Raw genomic sequence first — 20,007 nt, forward strand, 5'->3', positions numbered from 1 at the left:
CAAGTTTACTGTTTTTACTACAACATTATAGCTTCTTTATTCTGGTCGTAATTTATGTCCTTTTCTTTATAAAGACCCAAAAATAACGGTTTGGTTTTCATTTACAGAGTTAAATTCACGTACAAACAGCCACAAACGTACGAAAGGCATGTAAAAGCAAAAAAAAAAAAAAAAAAAAAAAAAAAAAAAAAAAAAAAAAAAAACCGAGGTGGCATTTTCGTAGTTATTTGCTCGTAGGGTAATTATTTGTAGGGTAATTTTGACATTGTAGGGTAATTTTGACATTGTAGGGTAATTTTGTAAAATGTTCTTGTAGGGTAACTTTGATACACTTATAGAGTAATTATGATACTCTACAAAATTACCCTACAAGATCAAAATTATCTTACAAGATCAAAAATACCATACAAGATCATTTGTAGAGTAATTATGATACTCTACAAAATTACTCTACAAGATCAAAATTACCCTACAAGATCAAAATTACCCTACAAGATCAAAATTACCTTACAAGATCATTTGTAGGGTAATTTTGATAATTACTCTACAAGTAAATAATTACAAAAATGTCATCACGTTTTTTTACCTTTTCACCCTATTCATATTTGTATTTGATCTTTTGTCTTCATTCACAATGAATAAAAACCATAACCAAACCAGACTGTGAACACACGTAATGCTTGCTTGATACAAGAGGTGGCACCTATCGACAAAATTGTGATTATTTTCCAGCCCAAAACTCTCCTCTTACATCGGGCCAATTTCGCCCTTCAAAGTACAAGTAAAAAAGCTGAACACTAAATACGCAACAAGCCTCGGTGGCATTATCAACAAAGGCGTGCACCCAATTGAAAAGCCGTTACGCCTAACCATGCTACAGTCATGGCTGTCGGTCATGGCTTGAACATGTTACATTCGACATGGTTGCCAGGGGCCCGCCTATGAGAAGAAGATTTAACTCAATCCCAAAAGTCAACCTCGAGGCTTGAACGGGACGTTTGCTGGTAACCCCTGCAGTTTCATCATGCAATAATACTTGGGCGGCGCGATAGCACCACCCTTTGTACACAGATCAACCACTGCAGGCGCATGTCCATAGAAAGACCGCCATTTGTCATCAAGAACCTTCGGATCTTGAGGCCTGCGAAACCACACTATCTTCGGAGGAACCAAATCATCAACTTGAGCTTTCTTCCACATATGGGTCCCACGCCAGCCCTCGTACTTAAAAACACCACACATACGCGCTTTATGCCCTGACGGGCCCACGTGAACCTCTGAACAGTATTTACAAACTTTAGCTGAATAAACCATCAACAACTTCTGCACACCGGATCGAACCACCTCCCATGCCCTTAACGTTCCTTCAGCTACTAACCTCCGATCATCATTCGATAATGATTCCGCACCTAAACATTCCAACTTGGTTGATGATAATTCTTCCGCGTTAAGATCCGCACCCGCTTGTAAGGATAGTTCAACGACTGCAGGTACGCGATTGTAATCAAACCGTTCATCGTGTTTTATTACATCTTGGAACGTGTTTTTGAGATGAAAAGTTTCGACCGGGACTATTAAATCGTTTATGCCCCCTCTTTCCCATTCGTGAAGCTTATTCTTCGCATGTCGTTTGTAACCACGGCAAGTCTTTATTTCGTGACCCTTTTCCCCGATGTACACTTCTGGACAGAATCTGCAAATCACTAAAAATCAGGTTTCGGGTGGCTGGTTTTAACCCGTTTAATAAACAGACCGTGTTCGGGTTTAACTATCTAACCCATTTGATAAACAAGCCGTCTTCGGGTTGTACTAAAACTAAACTGGTCAACCCCTCAATCTGTTTAAAATTAGAACTAAAAAAATACAAGATATAGAACTTATAAGTTTAACTAGCCAACTAGTTTACGGCCCGTTATACCACTTACAACTTTAATACAACCCGTTTCGACCCATTTAACATGTTCATAACTTGAATACAACATGTCAACCGCCCAACCCGGTTTTACTTGCAGCCCATTTGACAAGTCTAGACTAACGGGTTACATGGTTTCAAGTGTGTCAGGTCTTTGACACGAATATATATGTGGGTCGTGTAGATGTTCATCCACCTCAACCATAGTTGTCAATAGCGAATAACGGTAAGTAACAACAACTACTTATATGCTACATAACTGCACCCGCTATTTCATGTTTAGCGATAAAGTAGTGGAAAATATAAAAAATATTTTACATGTATGCATAGTTATCAAAGGCGCGAAGCGCACTCTAGGCGCATAGGCACTGATTAGGGCCTAGGCGATAGGCGCAAATAAAGCGTGCGCCCGAGAAAAAAAAGCGATAAGGTAGTAGATAATTCAAAAAATAAAAAACAGCTATTTATAATTTATATATGTATTTATAATGTTAATTTTATACTTTTTATGTATAAATTAAAAAGTTTAAGGACCAAATGTAAACTACTGAAGGTACAGGGGGTTAAATGTTTAAATACACAAACAAGTTTTACACTTTTTAAGTAAAAAAATACAAGTTTTAGGGACTGAATATAAACTAGGGAAAGATAGAGGGGTTAAATGTTTAAATACCTAAACTTATTTAAAACCCTAAAAGCCTAACACACTCATGAACGCAGCCGCTCTCTTCTTCTTCTTCCCCCTTCTTCCTGGTTTCCGGCTGAAAGCAGCACCGTCGCCGGAATTAAATACGCATGGGATGAAATAAGCTGCGCTATTATTACCTAGGAACTATAAGCGCAGTAAATGTGAGTCGCCCAGAAAAAGCGCCTAGGCGCCAAAAGCGCTTGCTTTTGATAACTATGCATGTATGTTTTATCAAACACTAATAATCTAAATACGCTTCTTTAAAGTAGTAGAAAATATAAGAAATATTTTACATGTATATTTCATCCAAAATAGCTAAAATACGCTATTACGGCATCACTAATCATCTAAATACAGTTCTTTAAAGTAGTAGAAAATATAAGAAATATTTTACATGTATATTTCATCAAAAATAGCTAAAATACGCTATTACGGCATCACTAATCATCTAAATACACTTCTTTAAAGTAGTAGAAAATATAAGAAATATTTTACATGTGTATTTCATCAAAAAGAGCTAAAATACGCTATTACGGTATCACTAATCATCTAAATACGCTTCTTTAAAGTAGTAGAAAATATAAGAAATAATTTACATGTGTATTTCATCAAAAATAGCTAAAATACGCTATTACAGTATCACTAATCATCTAAATACGCTTCATTAAAGTTGTAGAAAATATAAGAAATAATTTACATGTATATTTCATCAAAAATAGCTAAAATACGCTATTACGGTATCACTAATCATCTAAATACACTTCTTGTTTCAATAATGAAACGAAAAAAACCCAAATGGGCACCGCTATCCAAATTTATCAAAAAAAAAAGCAAATCCTTTTTTTACAGAAACGTCGCTATTTATCGCTAAACACCCTATAGCGCCGCATGGGTGCATCGCTATGCAGCGCGCTATAGCCGCTATTAACAACTATGACCTCAACCTACCAACCCGACCCGATTGACATCCCGAAATTTAAGACCGAATTCAACAAACTAACAATTAAAAACAGTGATGGAGAGATGAAAATACTTGCAAGACCAGACGGGTATTACTTGAAGAAGGGTCGACACGCCTTGTATCAAAAGTGCTCTAGACATAAGAACATCACGGGCAACCGGAACCATGGCTTTCACCGGATAATCTTTCGCCCGATCCTCGATCCTCTTGAGAATCATGGGCCTCAGCTTCCTGAAATCTACTTTCGGGTTTGATCGATAGTTTCGAGAAATGATAACAAACCCTTGCATCATTATTGAACTATACAATTGTCTAGGGTTCTTCATAACTACCATAATACATATATAAATAATCAAAATCAGAAATCAAATTGAAACACAAAACATACAGGTATACACAAATGAGATTTATATTATAGCCCTAGAAATTGAGTTCATCAAGTGTCCGTACAATTAAGTTCAAATCACTACATATAAACATTCGATTTGTGTCAATCGTTTGTCAAATTCAGTATAAATTAACAAAGTTTTAATCGCATTTATGATTAATAAAGTTTATTTAATAAGCGGAAATTAAAAAAAACTGAAATACGAAAAAAAAAACACTTAATGGAAATAGAATGAGCAGAATAATAATAAAGGGATTGATGTTGTTACTTGTGGAGATAGGGAGAATCGGTGGTATGAGGAAGATGAAGAAGGTGTTGAGATGAATCTTCAAAGATGAAAAAAGTATGAAAACTTTGAATGGGCTTCACCTTTAACCCAAAGCCCATTAACAACATTTGGGTTTCGGTTTGCTTGAGATTGTTTGTGTTCGGCCCAAACCAGTTCGGGTTGGAACAAAGATGGTCAAAACTAGAGGTGCACAAAATAACCGGTTAATTAACCGTAACCAGCTATTAATTGAAACTGTAACTGGTTAATAACGCGATTTAGATTAACCGGTTAGTGGTTATTTTTAACCGTAGTTTAGTAACCGGTTTTAAGTATATAGTATAGGAACTGGTTATTAACCTTTTTTTAACCGATAGATTGGTTAACCGAAAAATTAAAGAAAAAGGTAAAATAACTGGTTAATTAACTGAACCAGTTAAAAAATAACTGGTAGAGTCAAAAAGTCAAGTTAACCGGTTATTAAAATTAACCGGTTTGTGTACCTCTAGTCAAAACCGAGTTTTTTTGTCCATACCAGTTTGGGTTAAAACCAGATTTTGAGGGGAAGGGATTGGTTTGGTTCGAGTTTGATTCATGTTTAAAACCGGGTGTGTTAATATGAAAGTGAATGAATTCTATTAAAGAAAGAGTTACAATATATACACATACAGAGGGACTAAGGAATAAATAAATATAACAAATAAGTACACTAGAATATATAAGTTAGCTAATATCCCCCCCCTCAAGCGAAACGGTGGTGGACCAATACGGAGCATCTGACGAAGGTTGATGAATTGAGGTTTAGGAAGACTATTAGTAAAAATGTCAGCCACCTGAAGCTTGGTTGGAACAAATTTTGTAATTAACTTCCCGGAAGCAATTAGCTCCCTTAAAAAGTGGTAATCAAGATCAATGTGTTTGGCACGTTTATGAGAAACTGGATTTTGAGTGAGAAACAAGGCACTTTGATTATCACATAATATGGTTGGACGATCCGCAGGAATAGCATGAAGTTCATGAAGAAGATGGGTTATCCAAACTATTTCGGCAGCAGTGTTGGCCATGGCCCTATATTCAGATTCACAACTTGACCGCGCAACAGTTGGTTGCTTTTTAGCACTCCACGAGATTAAGTTACCGCCCAAAAATATAGAGTATCCATAAGTTGAGCGACGTGTTTCTAAACATCTAGCCCAATCAGCGTCAGAGTATCCAAGCAGCGATGTGTGTGTCGGACGACTGTAGTGAAGGCCAAAAGCTAAAGTGCCTTTAAGATAACGAAGAATTCTTTTAACCTCCTGATAATGAGCAATGGTCGGGGCATGCAAAAATTGACTGACTTGGTTGACAACATACGAAATGTCAGGCCTGGTGATCGTTAAGTACTGGAGAGCTCCCACAATGGAACGATAATGAGTGGCATTGAAGAATAAGTCACCTGTAGACACAAAAGAAACATTTGTGCTTAAAGGTGTTGGAGCAGGTTTGGCATCCAACATCTTTGCACGTGTTAAAATGTCCAAAGTGTATTTAGATTGATTCAAAAATAGTCCATTTTTGGTGTAGGTACCCTCCAGTCCAAGAAAGTAGTTGAGTTTCCCTAGATCTTTAATTGCAAATTCATTATGGAGGCAGTTAATGAATGATGCAAGAGCACTAGGTTGATTACCTGTTAAGATGAGGTCATCAACATAGACTAGAAGATACATGACACAAGAATCCTTCTTAAGGATAAATAAAGAAGGGTCAGCACGACTACACAGGAAGCCATAGGTAGTTAGAAAGGTGCTCAAGCGTTGAAACCATGTCCTTGGGGCTTGTTTTAGACCATAGATGGCCTTGTTTAATTTACATACATGATTAGGGAACTGAGGGTTGAGAAAGCCCGGAGGTTGCTCCATAAACACACATTCTGAAAGATTGCCATGCAGAAAGGCATTATTAACGTCTAATTGATGTAATGTCCATTGATTGATGATAGCTAAAGCAAGAATAGTGCGAATTGTGGCTGCCTTAACAACAGGACTGAAAGTATGAGAGAAATCAAGACCAGAAATTTGACTATAACCTTAAGCCACAAGACGCGCTTTGTGACGTTCAATGGAGCCATCAGAACGAAACTTGGTGCGAAAGAGCCATTTAGATCCAACAACATTTGAGGTTGCCGGACGAGGTACGAGAATCCATGTTTCATTACGATGAAGGGCATCAAGTTCTTGCTTCATCGCTTGAACCCATTTTTCGTCTTTAGATGCGGTTTTGTATGTTTTAGGATCTGAGCAGGCAAATAGGGAACGACGAAGAGGAATGATCTCGGTGTGAGCAAGGTCGGCTCGGTGACGGGGTTTCAAGATTCCCGCCTTGGCTCTAGTGATCATAGGATGAGACGGCTAAGGTGGTGGAGGAAGTGGTGTAGGAGGTGGTGACGTAGGAGGACTCGTATGGGTTGATGTAGATTGCGAGGAAGGGGAGGCAGGAGGGGAGTTTTCTGGTGTGGAGATAGGGGATGTGATGGGGATAGTGGTGGAGGTATCGGTTGTAGCAGGGGAGGGCGGAGGTTCGACAGGCGGTACATGGTGCATGGGAGGTGGAGGAAAGTAAGGAATATGTATGGATGTAAATGGTTGATCGCTGGTGGTAGAAGCGCGAGAAGTTGTAGAAGGTTTAAGTTGCAGGTTGGTAGTAACAATAGGAGAGGTGTCTAAAAAAGTTGATAATTCAAGTGTCTTAAATGGGTTTTTGGTAGAGGTGTTAGTAAATGGAAAACATGTTTCGTCAAAGCGAGCATGACGAGTCACAAGATACGCATGGTTGCAGGGTCAAGGCACCTATATCCTTTATATTTCGAGCTATATCCAATGAAATTGCATGGTATACTCCTTGGTGCTAGTTTGCTAAAAGCATAATCACGCAGATACGGGTACACTCTACAACCAAAAGTGCGAAAAGTGGAATAGTTGGGTGATTGATTATAGAGCAGCTCAAACGGAGATTTTCCATCAAGTATGGGAGTAGGTAAGCAATTAATAATGTAAACCGCTGATGAAAATGCTTTAAACCAATATGTGGATGATACTTTAGCATGAAAGAGCATCGCTAAACCAGTTTCGACAATGTGTCGATGCTTGCGTTCAACCCGCCCGTTTTGTTAGGGTGTGTAAGGGCACGACAAGCGATGTAGGGTGCCATTTTTTTTAAATAGAGCCTGAACCTTAAGGTTGGTGAATTCTGTGCCACCGTCACTTTGAAAGGTTATAATTTTTGATGAAAATTGAGTTTGAACAAATGGAACAAATATGTTCAAAACATCAAAAAAATCTGCTTTGGTTCTAAGAGGAAACATCCATGTGAACCTGGAAAAGTCATCAATGAAAGCAACATAATACAAGAAATTATCGACCGATTTTACCGATGAAGGACCCCATAAATCACAATGTATTAATTCAAGAGGTTTAGTGGCACGTTTATTGTTATTATTAAATGGTAGTCGTTTAGACTTAGCAAGCTCACATGGGGAGCAAGTTCCCGGTTTAGGTAAAAGAGAAGTAAACGACAAGTATCCATGATTTTTTAATAAAGTAATAGTATCAAAATTGACATGCCCAAGACGGGAATGCCAGACTTCAAACGAAGCTTTAGGACATGTGGAGGATGCGAGAAGAGCTTGATGTGTGTTATGAAGAACATAAAGGCCGTCTTCACGGCAACCCTGGGCTAGGACCTGCTTGGTTAGTCGATCCTAAATAAAAAAATTGGGATGTGAGAAAACAACATCAACAAGATTATCCTCAGTTAATTTACTCACCGAAAGTAGATTTCGAGTGAGTTGAGGAACAACCAAAACATTATTAAGATTAAGGGAACCATATAATTTTGAGTCACCTGTATGAGAGACTGGTAATGACTGACCATTACCAAAATACACACGCTTATTACCTTGAGTGGGAGACGGATTGGTTACCCCATCGGAGTTGGGACGCATGTGGTCAGAAGCACGGGTGTCACAGGTCCAATCAGGGATGTTGGAATTTAGTTGGCATTGAGCACGAAATGCCTGAGCTAGTTGTGCCTCAGTTGGAGTGGCAGAGGAAGCAAAATTTTGAAGTTTAAAGCATTCAGTGGCATAGTGGCCCGGACTGCGACACAGCTGGCATGTGGGAGGGCGTCTGGATCGATTCAGAGGTGTATGAGAACGATATGCGCCTCTGAAATTAGAGTTGTTGTTTCGGGTCGGGAGATTTTGGGCCGAGCGATTCTGTGATCCACGGTTACGAACCAGTCTGGGAGATGTGGATGAATGGGCCGAAAAGGCCATGGGTGGGTAATTGAGACCATGTAATGCCCTAACAAAAAGTTCATGACTTTCTGCACGGGTTAGAAGGTCAGCGAAGGTTGGAGCGGGGTGGGTGGACCGAATGGTTGTGGAGAAAGTTTCGAAGGTAGGTCCGAGACCGCATAGGAACCAGTGGAGTTGGTCATTAGGGTCGACTAGGTGACCTATAGCATGTAACTGATCACACATCGCTTTGAAAGAACGACCAAACTCGGAGACAGTTTTATCTCCTTTTTGAGTGAGGCGCAGATTGTCACGAAGGTTCTGAACACGCTCGACAGAGGCATTGCAAAACGCAGATTCGAGGGAAGTCCAAATTTCGCGGGCCGTTGATAACCCAACGATAACAGCAAGGGCTTCCTCAGTGAGAGAAGCCGTGATAATGATAATAGCTTTTTGATCATTTTGCATCCAGTCAGTGTAATCTGGATTGGTGGTCGTTTTGTCGCTGACAATGATGCTCGGTGGAGGGGCAGTTTTCGAGCTATCGACGTGATGAAGAACCTGGTGGTATGTTAATAGGGGCCGCATCTGTGTGCGCCAAAACAGATAATTCGATGCAGAGAGTTTCAGGGCTACGTGAGGAGCAAAATTGGCCATAGGGTTGGATTCAGATGATGAAGATGTCATGGTTGAGGAAAAGACAAGCAGGAAGATAGAAGGGAAAGAAGTTGATTGGATGGGGAAGAAGGCAGAGGAAAAGAGAGAATAAGAAGGGATGGGAAACTCAACCACTAGTTGGATAGGCTGATACCATGTGTTAATATGAAAGTGAATGAATTCTATTAAAGAAAGAGTTACAATATATACACATACAGAGGGACTAAGGAATAAATAAATTTAACAAATAAGTACACTAGAATATATAAGTTAGCTAATACCGGGTTTTAACAGATTTGGATCTAATTTAACTGGTCTCAAACCGTTACAAAGTATAGGTTTACAAACCAATTACAACCCAACGGTTCAAGTCGGTTCCAAATCGATTTCATTCAAAGTGGTTTTAAAATTGGTTTTGGCTTAGGTTAAAAACTAGTTGCGACTCCCAAACCGTTTTTTTTGCCTCGATATTCACATTGTCATTAAAAAAACCCTCATAAAGAAGGTTTTGAAAAGTTATGATGTCAAGCATATTCAACTAGGGGTGTTCAAAACTATCCGTATCCGAAAATCTGATCCGAATTATCCGATATCCGAATCCAAAAATTCGGATATCCGAAAATTTAATTTTTATTTTTTTCGGATATCCGAATTTCGGATTTTATAAATTTTCGGATATTTCGGATATCCGGAATATCCGAAAATTTAATTTTTATTTTTTTCGGATGACCGAATATCCGAAAAATATCCGATAAAATATCCAAAAATTTATATTCGGATATCCGAAACTATCCGAAATATCCGGTTCTGAATATTAAAAAATAATAAAAATTAAAAATTAAATAAAAAATGGATATTCGGATATACGATTCACTATCCCATTGGATATCTGAAATTTCGGATATCCGAAATTTCGAATACGGATTCGGATAGTGAAATCTAGTATACGAAAATTTCGGATATTCGAAATTTGGATATCCGGTTTTGAACAGCCCTATATTCAATGACTGAATTGGAAACAACCCGCCCCGTGTACCCTCCGTTTCATCAAGTATTTTGTTAATATGAGTGTTTAAAAATAAAATATAAGGTTTTTTTTAGTTTGATCCTTTAAATTGTTTCACGTAGGAGTATTTAAAATAAGAGAGAAAAGGCCATCGACGAGCTAGTCTGACTGGTGACAAAGACACGTGTAATTTTGTGGTGACGGGAGAAGGAATATGAAGACAGTGGTATGGTTTTTTTTTTTTGAGAAAATTTCACTTTTTGTCCTTTATGTTTGCACTGAATTTTGAAACGTGCCCTTTAAAACTTTTAGTTTCAATTTATGTCCAAAAAACACATGTTGTGTATCACTTTATGTTCTTTCCACCAAACTGAGTTAATTTAGTTAGTTAGGTTTATTTAATGCAAGGGTATAATTGTCATTTTAAGGTTTAACTCTATTTTTTTTCTTTATCACCCCCTATTTAACCACTGCATCTTCTTCTTCAATTATTTTAGGGTTTCATAAGCTCTCTCTCTCTCTCTTATCATCTGCATCTTCTTCCTTAGGTCGATAATGGTGTTTTGTGGGTGTGGAAAGGAAGCAGCGATTCGAACATCAAAAACCTCAAAAAATCCAGGTCGTAAGTTCTATGGATGCCACGACAAGGTAAGTGTTCAAAAGTTTGGGTTTTTTTATGTACTGAACTTGCAAGAACATAAGTGGGTTTTTTTTTTTTTGTTTCATTTCATTGTTTCAGAATAGAAAATGTGGGTTTTTTATGTGGATTGAACCACCAAAAATGTGTCAAAGTTGCATGGACATCATACCCGATTTCTTGAAGTTCAAGAACGAATATGAAGAAGAAAGAAGAAGACTAGAAGAAAAAGCAAGAAGTTTGAAGAAATACCTGATTTGCAGCTGGGTCTTCTTTTGTGTCTATGTTTTTGTATTCCGTCAATGAAATCAACTGTATAATGTACTGACTTTTGTTTAGTAATGGAAGTGTAATGACTTTTTTTTAGTAATGGCAATGGAATGAAATGGTCTTGTAGATTATGTTGCGGCTAATTACCTGTACAATATGCACAATGTCCAAAAGCACAATATGCACAATGGCCAAATGCACAATATGCACAATGGCCAAATGCACAATATGCACAATGGCCAAATGCACAACCAAAATGATCAAAACTCAAAACCCATAACATAAGCAATACCAAAATGGTCGTTTAAGGCAGATAATACATAAGTGTCATCACAAAACAGGTTACATGTTCAAATTCATCACAAAACAGGTTCCATGGTCATAAACATAACTGCATACATACTACTAATACATAAACAGGTTCCATGGTCTCCTACACCTTCTTGCCTTGACAAGTTCTACTGTTATGACCTATCCCCTTACACTTTCGACAAGCCTTCTGCTTTTGGACATCCTTCTTCCCTTTCAGACCTTCGCTACTTCCAGCACAATGTTTTTTCCCTTTCTGCCCTTTTGATCCAACAGCAAGTTTACTGGACTTAGCACTAGTTTGCTGAGTTGGGACAACCTCTGACCTACCATTACAGGACCTGCTGGTGTGCCCTGTATTACCACACTTTCCACAAGTACCTGATGTACCAACCTTCCTTAGTTTCCGACCCTCTGTGATGTCCTCTAACTCTGAGGCTGCTTTTCTCCTTGCTTTTCTGGCCTCCCAACAGACTTATGGTAATATGGTGGTGTGATTGTTGTTGGCAGTAGGGATCTTGGCCACATTGACTTACCATTAATTGGATACACCTTGAATGTGTAAACTTGCTTCCACCTATCCATCCTATAAACAGGATGGACAAAGCTTTCTGGTAAGCCCACTTGGCCATGTGAAGCTCTGTTCCAGATGGCTGCGACAGCATGTCTGCAAGGTATGCCATTGAGTTCCCATCTTCTGCAACTGCATGTCCTCTGTTCCATGTTCACCACATACTGATTAACACCACCAGTTACTTGTCTAGAACTGCTAGAACCCCCAACTTCTTTATTTTTCACATTATATCCTTTTTCAACTTGTGGTTTAGTATATGTCCTGCTATTATGTCTAGTACCCCTACACCTTCCACACACTCCTTTAACTTTTAAACATTGTGTCATACTAATCCCAACACTGTTTTGTATGCTACCATCTTCAGCAAACTGTGGGATATCACCCCAACAAACAACCCTTACCCTCTGCATGTCATCCTTGATAATCCTAATTTGCCTCCTAGTTTCAACTGCATGTGTCTTGATCAGTTTTTTGGCTTCTTCTTTGGTTCCAAACACTTGCCCAAGATACAAAGTGTTTTTTCCTTCACCATCCTTTCTCATGGCCTTTAAAGCCCTTTTCCTAAAGCTTGTATCATTCTCATCAGATTCTGAACCACTATGGAATTTTTCATTGTCTATAGCATCTTTTTCCTAACTCATCACCATTAGTGTCAACCATATGATCAATAACACTATCATCAACATAGTCAGTAAAAAACTTGTAATTCCTCATATCAGTTTCAACATCATTTATGTTGTTTCCATCATCTGCTATGAAATCACTATCATTATCCTCACTGGTATTCACATCCCCCTCATCCTCACTTTCATTCACATCCCCCTCATGCTCACTTTCATTCACATCCCCCTTATGCTCACTTTCATTCACATCCCCCTCATGCTCACTTTCATTTACATCCCCCTCATGCTCACTTTCATTCACAGCCACATCATTCAACTTATGTTGTACACTATCACTTTGATTCACAAGATTCTCACCAAAGAAAGGGTCAAACTCAAGATCATCCATAGTAATATCAACTTCATATTGCACACTACTTTGTCCTACTTCATGTTCAGCACTAATATGCCCTGTTTCTAGTTGAACACTACTCTGTCCTACATCATTTTCAACACTACCGTTCCATCCTAACAATAACCTATTCTTACTAGCATTGATGTTTTCCATCGCCATGATCTCCTCATCAGTTATTTCTTGCACCCTAAACTTGGTTGGGGAGCAGAAATAAGTATGCACAGTTGTTATAGCATACTCACAATACACATTCATCACCCTAGACTGAGGAATAAATTTGATAAAATCTAAAACATCTGCATCACTTCCTAAAGCCCTTAGCCCAAAATCAAGATTCTCACCAGGAACACAAAAGTGATAATACCTTTCAATATCGCTTGGAAGGCCAAACTTGTCCACGATACAATCCAGTTCATGCACAAAGAACTTATCTTCATCTAACAAGTCAATAAAATTGCACTCTCCTTCGACATAAGCCCTATCGAGAAATCGGGTGAATCTGGCACTGTGATAAAGCTTAATGGTGAACAGACTTGGGAATCCCACTGCATTATGCAATGATCGATTAGTATTATGCAATGATCGATTAGTATTATTCATAATTTCAATAAACGAAACTCAAAACCCTAAAAATTACCGTAGAAGGCATCGATATCAGATTGGGATAAGTGTTGTCGGATCATAAATTGTCTTCCATTGGTGTCTGAATTAGGGTTCATCGTCGAAGTTTGATTGCAGAAATTAGGAGGATGATTGAGATCGATGAGTGAAATTAGAAGGACAATTATGCGTTGTGAAGAATATAAAGGGACACAGCTGCAATCAACCTTAAAATGACAATTATACCCTTGCATTAAATAAACCTAACTAACTAAATTAACTCAGTTTGGTGGAAAGGACATAAAGTGATACAAAACATGTGTTTTTTGGACATAAATTGAAACTAAAAGTTTTAAAGGGCACGTTTCAAAAATTCAGTGCAAACATAAAGGACAAAAAGTGAAATTTTCTCTTTTTTTTTTAGAAAATAAACTCAACTCTATTGAATAAATCCTATTATTTTATTATGTCAAAACACTAAAAAGCATATATTTATTCGTTAGAGCACCTCCAATGAAGACGTGTTAGGGGCTGTTTGGTAGCCTCTTAATGATCATTCAGATGGTACCTCTTAATGATTTAAAACCTCTGAATGAATAAGAGGTAACCTCAAGTCTGAATGGTTAAGAGGTAACCTCTGAATGGTAAATCATCACATGTCCCATTCTTCTACCTTCTCATTGATAAAATTCTTAATGATTCCATTAAGAGGTAGCCTCTTAATGACCATTCAGAGGCTAACAAACAGCCCCTTAGCCATCCTTGGGTGACATGGAGCACTCTTATGACCCATAAACAAGATCAAAAAGAAAGAAAGGCAAATTCCTCGATGTAGACCAAATGTTAACATAACTAGCCGTCTAGCCTAGTCTATATTGCTATAAAATGAAATGTGAACGCCATGGTAAGGTTGGACGGTCCGTCCACCCTGCATTACCTATTAGATCAAGACGTTTAGTGATAGTCTTGTGGTTGGAATTGTATTTTTATGCTCTACATAAGCACACCATTGTAACTATAATTACCCATCATCATAATCTAACACAATATTACAACCCTTCGTTTATCTTCACCGCTCGTGAAAACCATCCACATCTGCAATTTGTGGGGATCGAGGCGAAGAAGGCCAGGAAGGCTCATGCTCTACTTTCTGGTGGTGAAGAAGGTATGTGAGTGCGGGGGACCCACAAAAGAAGTCCGTGGGAGGTCCAATAGTCCGGACTAGAAACGAACCGAACAAGTGGTTTGGTTCATGACATATGCCACGCTAGAACGGATAAGCAAAAAGCACCACATTGTGGGTAATCTCATAAATAAATTTAAAGGGACATCGTACTTCTAGTAAATTTGATTTGAAATGGAACACTCCTACAAAAAACATAAAACATAGTAACGTAACCACCAGTCGCGGGGGGGGGGGGGGGTGTATATGATCATGTCGATTCAAAGTCTAATAGGTTCGAAAGATTAAAAATATTTTTATACAAAAACACCCCAATGCTCCTTTAGAAACTTTCCAAAACAATAGATCAATTTGATGTCACAACATTTATATATTAAATGGCATTACAAAATAGATTTCTAGCATGTCACCAATCATCATAATGGTAATGCTAACCAATGGGACATCATAATTTCATCTTATACTGAAAAATTACACCTGGAGCGGCCGGCCCCAGGCCCCCAGCGGTTTTGGAGAGAAAAAAATCACCGAAATTCGGTGATGGCTCACAGATTCATGGGGAAAACCTAAATATGGTTTATACGAAACGACTCAGAAACTACAACCAAATACAAAACAAGTGCTGTGATTAAGCCTGGTTCCTAATAATGCTCTGAATCACCGTCCCTCGAATGTTGTGGGAAGTCGGGGATACCTATATATCTGGCTATGCATCTGAGCGCAGACATCGTCTCCTGGTGGTGTCTTTGATTCTCTTGCTCTAGTCTCTGCTGCCCCTGTTGTAGCTCAGCCACCATCGCCACCAGGTCTACGGTAGTCACACCAAGACCATGCGATAGCGGGTCAGCATGCTGTTGTTGAGCTCCCTCCTCCTGCTTCACTAGGTACTGCTCATGAGGTTTCTCCTCGTTCAGCGGTGGGTACTGCAGATGAGGTGCCTCCCTGTGCTGCTGCTGCTGCTGAGGTGTCTCCTCCTGCAGCTGCTGAGGTGGCGCCTCCTGCAGCTGTGGTGTCTCCTCCTGCTGTTGCTGAGGTGGCTCCTCGGTCTGCGATGGGTCGGGTTGCGATATCGGTTTGACAACCTTCATGTGCGTCAACGCCACCATGTCTAGAGTCTGAGTCGGGAGGAAAGAAGTCAAGGAATTGCAGGTCTCAGGCGTCAAAACACCATATGATTTGGCAAGTTGAGTGATATACGATCCGCCACAAATATAAGTTGTAGGCATCGTTCCCATGCAAGAAGTGAAGTAGCTAGCTAGCATGGCGCAATACCCGCCATCCTGAATGTGATGGAACGAGTATAACGATAATCCGTGCAAGGAGTTTGAAACTCGTATGTCGATAGGAACTCCAAGCATAGCTCTCTGTACTGCGGATGTTTGATGGAGAAAAATCTCAACCAAACCAGGCCCATCGTGTCTCTAGCGCGATGGTGTAGGTTTAGCTTCTCTAAACTATCCCAATCTACGGTCCAAGTTGCCGCAAATTGTTTTTTGAGCAGAGCGGCTAAGCGTTTACGCCCGGGACTACCATCGGGAAACTGGAGCCATGGATGTGTGATACGAGTCTGTAAGCGAGGTAGCATACGAGTGGCGGTTGTATGATGATGGTACCCGCGAGTCCACACGTGAGGTGAACAATCACTGGCGGATGCGTGACGCTCACGGGGACGCTTTCGATGGTGAGTCCAAGAGGTAACCATAATCTGCACATGGAAAGTAACTGTCTAATAATGCTTCACAATCAAATTAGATACTTTTTAAGCTCATTAGAGTAGAAATTGGTTCAATATGGGCATTTGGGCATTACTTACACAGCATACATATGGGTGTGTGAGACTAGTTTTATTAAATGTGTCGTGTTCATGGGTCGGCAGGTTGAACCCGACATGATCCTGAACACATTACGAGCCTGAAAATCATGTAAGACATATGAACCCGAACACGCCACATGCAGTGGCGAAGTATAGAAGGGGCGGGGAGGGGTGCCCGACCCCTCAAACTTTTCGCTCAGTGGTGTTATATATGTAGTTTTCGTATAGAAATTTTTGGGTATATACGTTTTCGACCCCCCGGTTCTATAGAATTTTTTTTGTATATACGTTTTCGACCCCCCGTCATTCGGGTCAAGCTTCGCCACTGGGCACATGTATTCGGAAACACAACCCGTTTTGACAAAAAAAAAATAGTTTTATATTTTGCATGTTGGAAATCCAAAATTTCAAATCGACAACAAAAAATACAAATTTATATAAAACAATTACATTTAAATTATAGAAGTTAATGTCAATTTCTCTTTCAATCTTTCAACTTTCAACTTTGACATAACACAAAACACGTTTCAGGGGATCTAATCAAGATTTAACCAACTTCTACTATGTATTTTACATACATACAAAAGCTGAATGTAACAGAATATAAAACATTAATCGGCCGCATTCCATTAAAGATGTAGAAAACAAGTTTCAGTCGATATAATGGGGGATTTAACCAATTTAATTTACAGCTAAAAGGTGAGTCTAGTAACAAATATAAAGCATGAATCAGTTGGGGAGGTTAAAATGGGTTACCTGAAGAAATCGCGATTTGGTGTGTGTTTTTCGGTGTAAACGAGTTGGACTGATGTAGTGTTCAAAATCAGCAATTTAGGATTTCTTTTTAAAGTAAATTATTGTCGGGGTGTTCCTGTTTGGCATAATCTCAGGTGGCCGGCCGAGTAAACTACAACTTTAGTATCTAGGGTTTACATCCGATCATCATTTCAGCCCTCATTTAAAAAAACTGAACAATTCAGTCCATGTTGTTGTTAATTGCTCGCAAATAAATCCCTTCCACTAACGGACGCTAGTTAGTTGACTGTGAAATAACTTAACGGTGGGGAGGGCAGAAACGTAGTTTCACAAAAATATGAAACTTGTCCAACCTTCTAATCCCCAAACTTCCTTCATAAGTCACATTCCACCCCTTCGTCTCCCCCAAACCCTCCCGTTGTCAACAGTACCGTTCATCAAAAAGATTCGGCGATACATAGCTCCGATCATCAAGAAGATGAGGCAATACGTCATTATACTAATCACATTCCACGTTATTGGTACGGCAATGTCTTAATTTTTCTTTTGAACTTTGATTTCGTGAATCATGCCTTGTATAGAGCCTAAATTTTGGTTTGTTTATCTTTGAAATCCATTCGGAATCAAGGTCCATGTCATAAGACAACACATTAGAATCCAATACCGGGTCCTGATGAGGACTAGTAAGGGGTTTCAGGTAAACCTCTGTTTTCAGCGTCGCCTGTGAAGGGTTCCGACTCCTTTGTTGTACATATATGATGCATATCTAATATCGTAACTTTAACTGTTGTTGTTGGTTAGGTTAGTTTGGTCTGGTCATTTTTGGGTTTTAGTAGTTGATGATCAGTGTTAGTTACACTACTTTAACTGGGTTACTTGGGTTGGTCAAGTTTTGGGTATGTGAGATTAGTGATAATCGGTAACTCGTGTTTTGGATATGTATGAATGTTCTATGATTTTATCAATAGAGAATAACAAATATTTATATATATTCTATACTATCTTAAAAGACAAAGTCGGTGGGGTTTCCCACCGGCTTTGCCTCCCCCATACTTTCACGATTGTTGCAATTTTAGCCCCTTGACTTTGGTACCTTCAAAGTTTCGTAAAATGACAAATTTAGTCCCTAAACTACTACTCCATTTTACAAATAGTTTGCTTTTGACACCCTAACTTTGTGGTAGTTTCCTTTTCAGTCCCAACTTTGTTATAGTTTCCTTCTTACCCCAAAACTTTATCAAATTTTATCTTTACCCTTTCTTAGCCCTTAAGCTTAGGAAATGCAATTTTTAAGCACTTAACTTTTTATGAACTTTGTAAATGACACTTTGACCCCCTCGAGAATTTTTGGCTTGACGATGTAAATTCGAGTTAGTCAGGTCGCGTATAATACGTTATGATTGTACGATACAAATTCGATTTACGTTACGTTTTGATCCAATCGCATTGCAACTATAGGATACATTGAGTTCAATCGGATACGTCAAAACGTGCGTTTTCATGTGGTTAACACATCACATAACGCTTGGACTAATCCGTTCGATATTTGCGAAGTACTCGCACCGCAAGTTTTTATTACTAGTATACTCTTATTTACAAGTGTCGGTGGGTTTTTCCATCTTTCCCTCCAACTTTTGCAAATGGCAACTTTAGCCCCTATATCACTACTCCCTTTTACAACTCTAAACTTTTGCAAATTATAATTTTAACCCCTAAACTACTACTCAATTTTACAAGTTTTACAAGCTAGCCCTTCCAGTTTCTAATGCTCCAATTTTACTCCTCGCTGTTGTCTTTTTTTAAAATGCTATATAACATATCATTTTGACCCCCTCAAGTTTTTAAAGTTTCGAGTTTACTCCTTTCGTTCCTTAACTTTAAAAACTATTTTTAACATGCGTATTTTTATGTATCATGTCGGTATAAATGCGAGTTGGTTTACGTTTCAACGTAAATATGTTTTGGAAATAAGTCAGCTCAATTAACATTCGGTTTCGTGCATCTTTTATGTATGTTTTGCATTGGTCCTTACACCATTACTCCATTTTGCAATCCCAACTTTTTTAAAATTGCACCAAAATGGTCCCAACATATAGAATGTAATCGCACCGCAACGCGCACAAGTAACTTTACTATTTGAATAAACAATCTAAAAGTTATATTTCTTTGATTATGAATTTAATTTACTTTTCGGTAATTTACACTTTTCAATGAAATGACAAATACATGTAATGAGTTTCTAAATATACTATATTGGTTCTGTAAATAAGACGCCACTATGTTTATTTGGTTATGAACTTATTTATATACACTTCAACTAGTTTTTACCTGGCCTGCGTTGTCGCGCCGTTTTTACGCATGTTGCCTTGCCACGCCGTTTTTATGTATGATTTTTGCATTTTTCATTATCGATTTGGTTCATTATAGTATTGATACGGTACATTCAACCTTTATTAAAGCTTGAACAATGTAAAAAAATCAAAGGGAAAACAAAATAACTTTATAAAAAGTTGAGAACTATATAATAAATTTTAAAGTTCAAGGGTAGTAACGTAAATTATTAAAGTTTAGGGTTCTAATTAGACACTTCTATTTACAAATAAAAAAACAATAGCAAATTGCTTCAGCCGGGATTCGAACCCAGGTTTGGCACTTAAAACCCAAGCGTACATCCAAACTTTATTAAAGCTTG

At 38.5% G+C, this 20,007-nt stretch overlaps 4 protein-coding genes across 4 annotated transcripts; all 4 read right to left on the minus strand.

Annotated features, from left to right (window-relative positions):
- Window positions 1–659: 659 nt before the first annotated feature.
- LOC110890744 (APO protein 4, mitochondrial) lies at window positions 660–4,307 on the minus strand. Its single transcript, XM_022138371.2, has 3 exons — window positions 4,218–4,307; window positions 3,634–3,889; window positions 660–1,693 (listed from the first exon to the last, which is right to left on the minus strand). Exons 2-3 carry the CDS (start codon window positions 3,885–3,887, stop codon window positions 973–975), a joined length of 975 nt encoding a protein of 324 aa, XP_021994063.1. The 5' UTR covers window positions 3,888–3,889; window positions 4,218–4,307; the 3' UTR covers window positions 660–972.
- A 560-nt stretch (window positions 4,308–4,867) lies between these two features.
- Window positions 4,868–5,926, minus strand: LOC110888565 (uncharacterized mitochondrial protein AtMg00810-like). The gene has a single exon (XM_022136086.2). The coding sequence runs from the start codon at window positions 5,924–5,926 to the stop codon at window positions 4,868–4,870; it is 1,059 nt and encodes a 352-aa protein (XP_021991778.2).
- Window positions 5,927–6,286: 360 nt separating this feature from the next.
- On the minus strand, window positions 6,287–6,595 carry LOC110888564 (uncharacterized mitochondrial protein AtMg00820-like). The gene has a single exon (XM_022136085.1). It carries the CDS (start codon window positions 6,593–6,595, stop codon window positions 6,287–6,289), a length of 309 nt encoding a protein of 102 aa, XP_021991777.1.
- Window positions 6,596–15,247: 8,652 nt separating this feature from the next.
- Window positions 15,248–17,419, minus strand: LOC110887193 (alpha-protein kinase 1-like). The gene is made up of 2 exons (XM_022134986.2): window positions 17,316–17,419; window positions 15,248–16,451 (listed from the first exon to the last, which is right to left on the minus strand). The coding sequence occupies exon 2, from the start codon at window positions 16,102–16,104 to the stop codon at window positions 15,388–15,390; it is 717 nt and encodes a 238-aa protein (XP_021990678.1). The 5' UTR covers window positions 16,105–16,451; window positions 17,316–17,419; the 3' UTR covers window positions 15,248–15,387.
- Window positions 17,420–20,007: the final 2,588 nt, after the last annotated feature.

Source organism: Helianthus annuus, chromosome 11 (genome assembly GCF_002127325.2).
Source record: "Helianthus annuus cultivar XRQ/B chromosome 11, HanXRQr2.0-SUNRISE, whole genome shotgun sequence".
In the NCBI taxonomy this organism is placed as follows: Eukaryota; Viridiplantae; Streptophyta; class Magnoliopsida; order Asterales; family Asteraceae; genus Helianthus; species Helianthus annuus.

Bases quoted from the DNA above. Each gene is read 5' to 3' on its own strand.
- LOC110888565 (XM_022136086.2), bottom strand. From the start codon at position 5,926: ATGTATCTTCTAGTCTATGTTGATGACCTCATCTTAACAGGTAATCAA.
- LOC110887193 (XM_022134986.2), bottom strand. From the start codon at position 16,104: ATGCTTGGAGTTCCTATCGACATACGAGTTTCAAACTCCTTGCACGGA.
- LOC110890744 (XM_022138371.2), bottom strand. From the start codon at position 3,887: ATGAAGAACCCTAGACAATTGTATAGTTCAATAATGATGCAAGGGTTT. The intron at 1,694-3,633 runs GTATTTTCATCT...AGTGATTTGCAG, and splicing joins ATACCCGTCTGGTCTTGCAA to ATTCTGTCCAGAAGTGTACA.
- LOC110888564 (XM_022136085.1), bottom strand. From the start codon at position 6,595: ATGATCACTAGAGCCAAGGCGGGAATCTTGAAACCCCGTCACCGAGCC.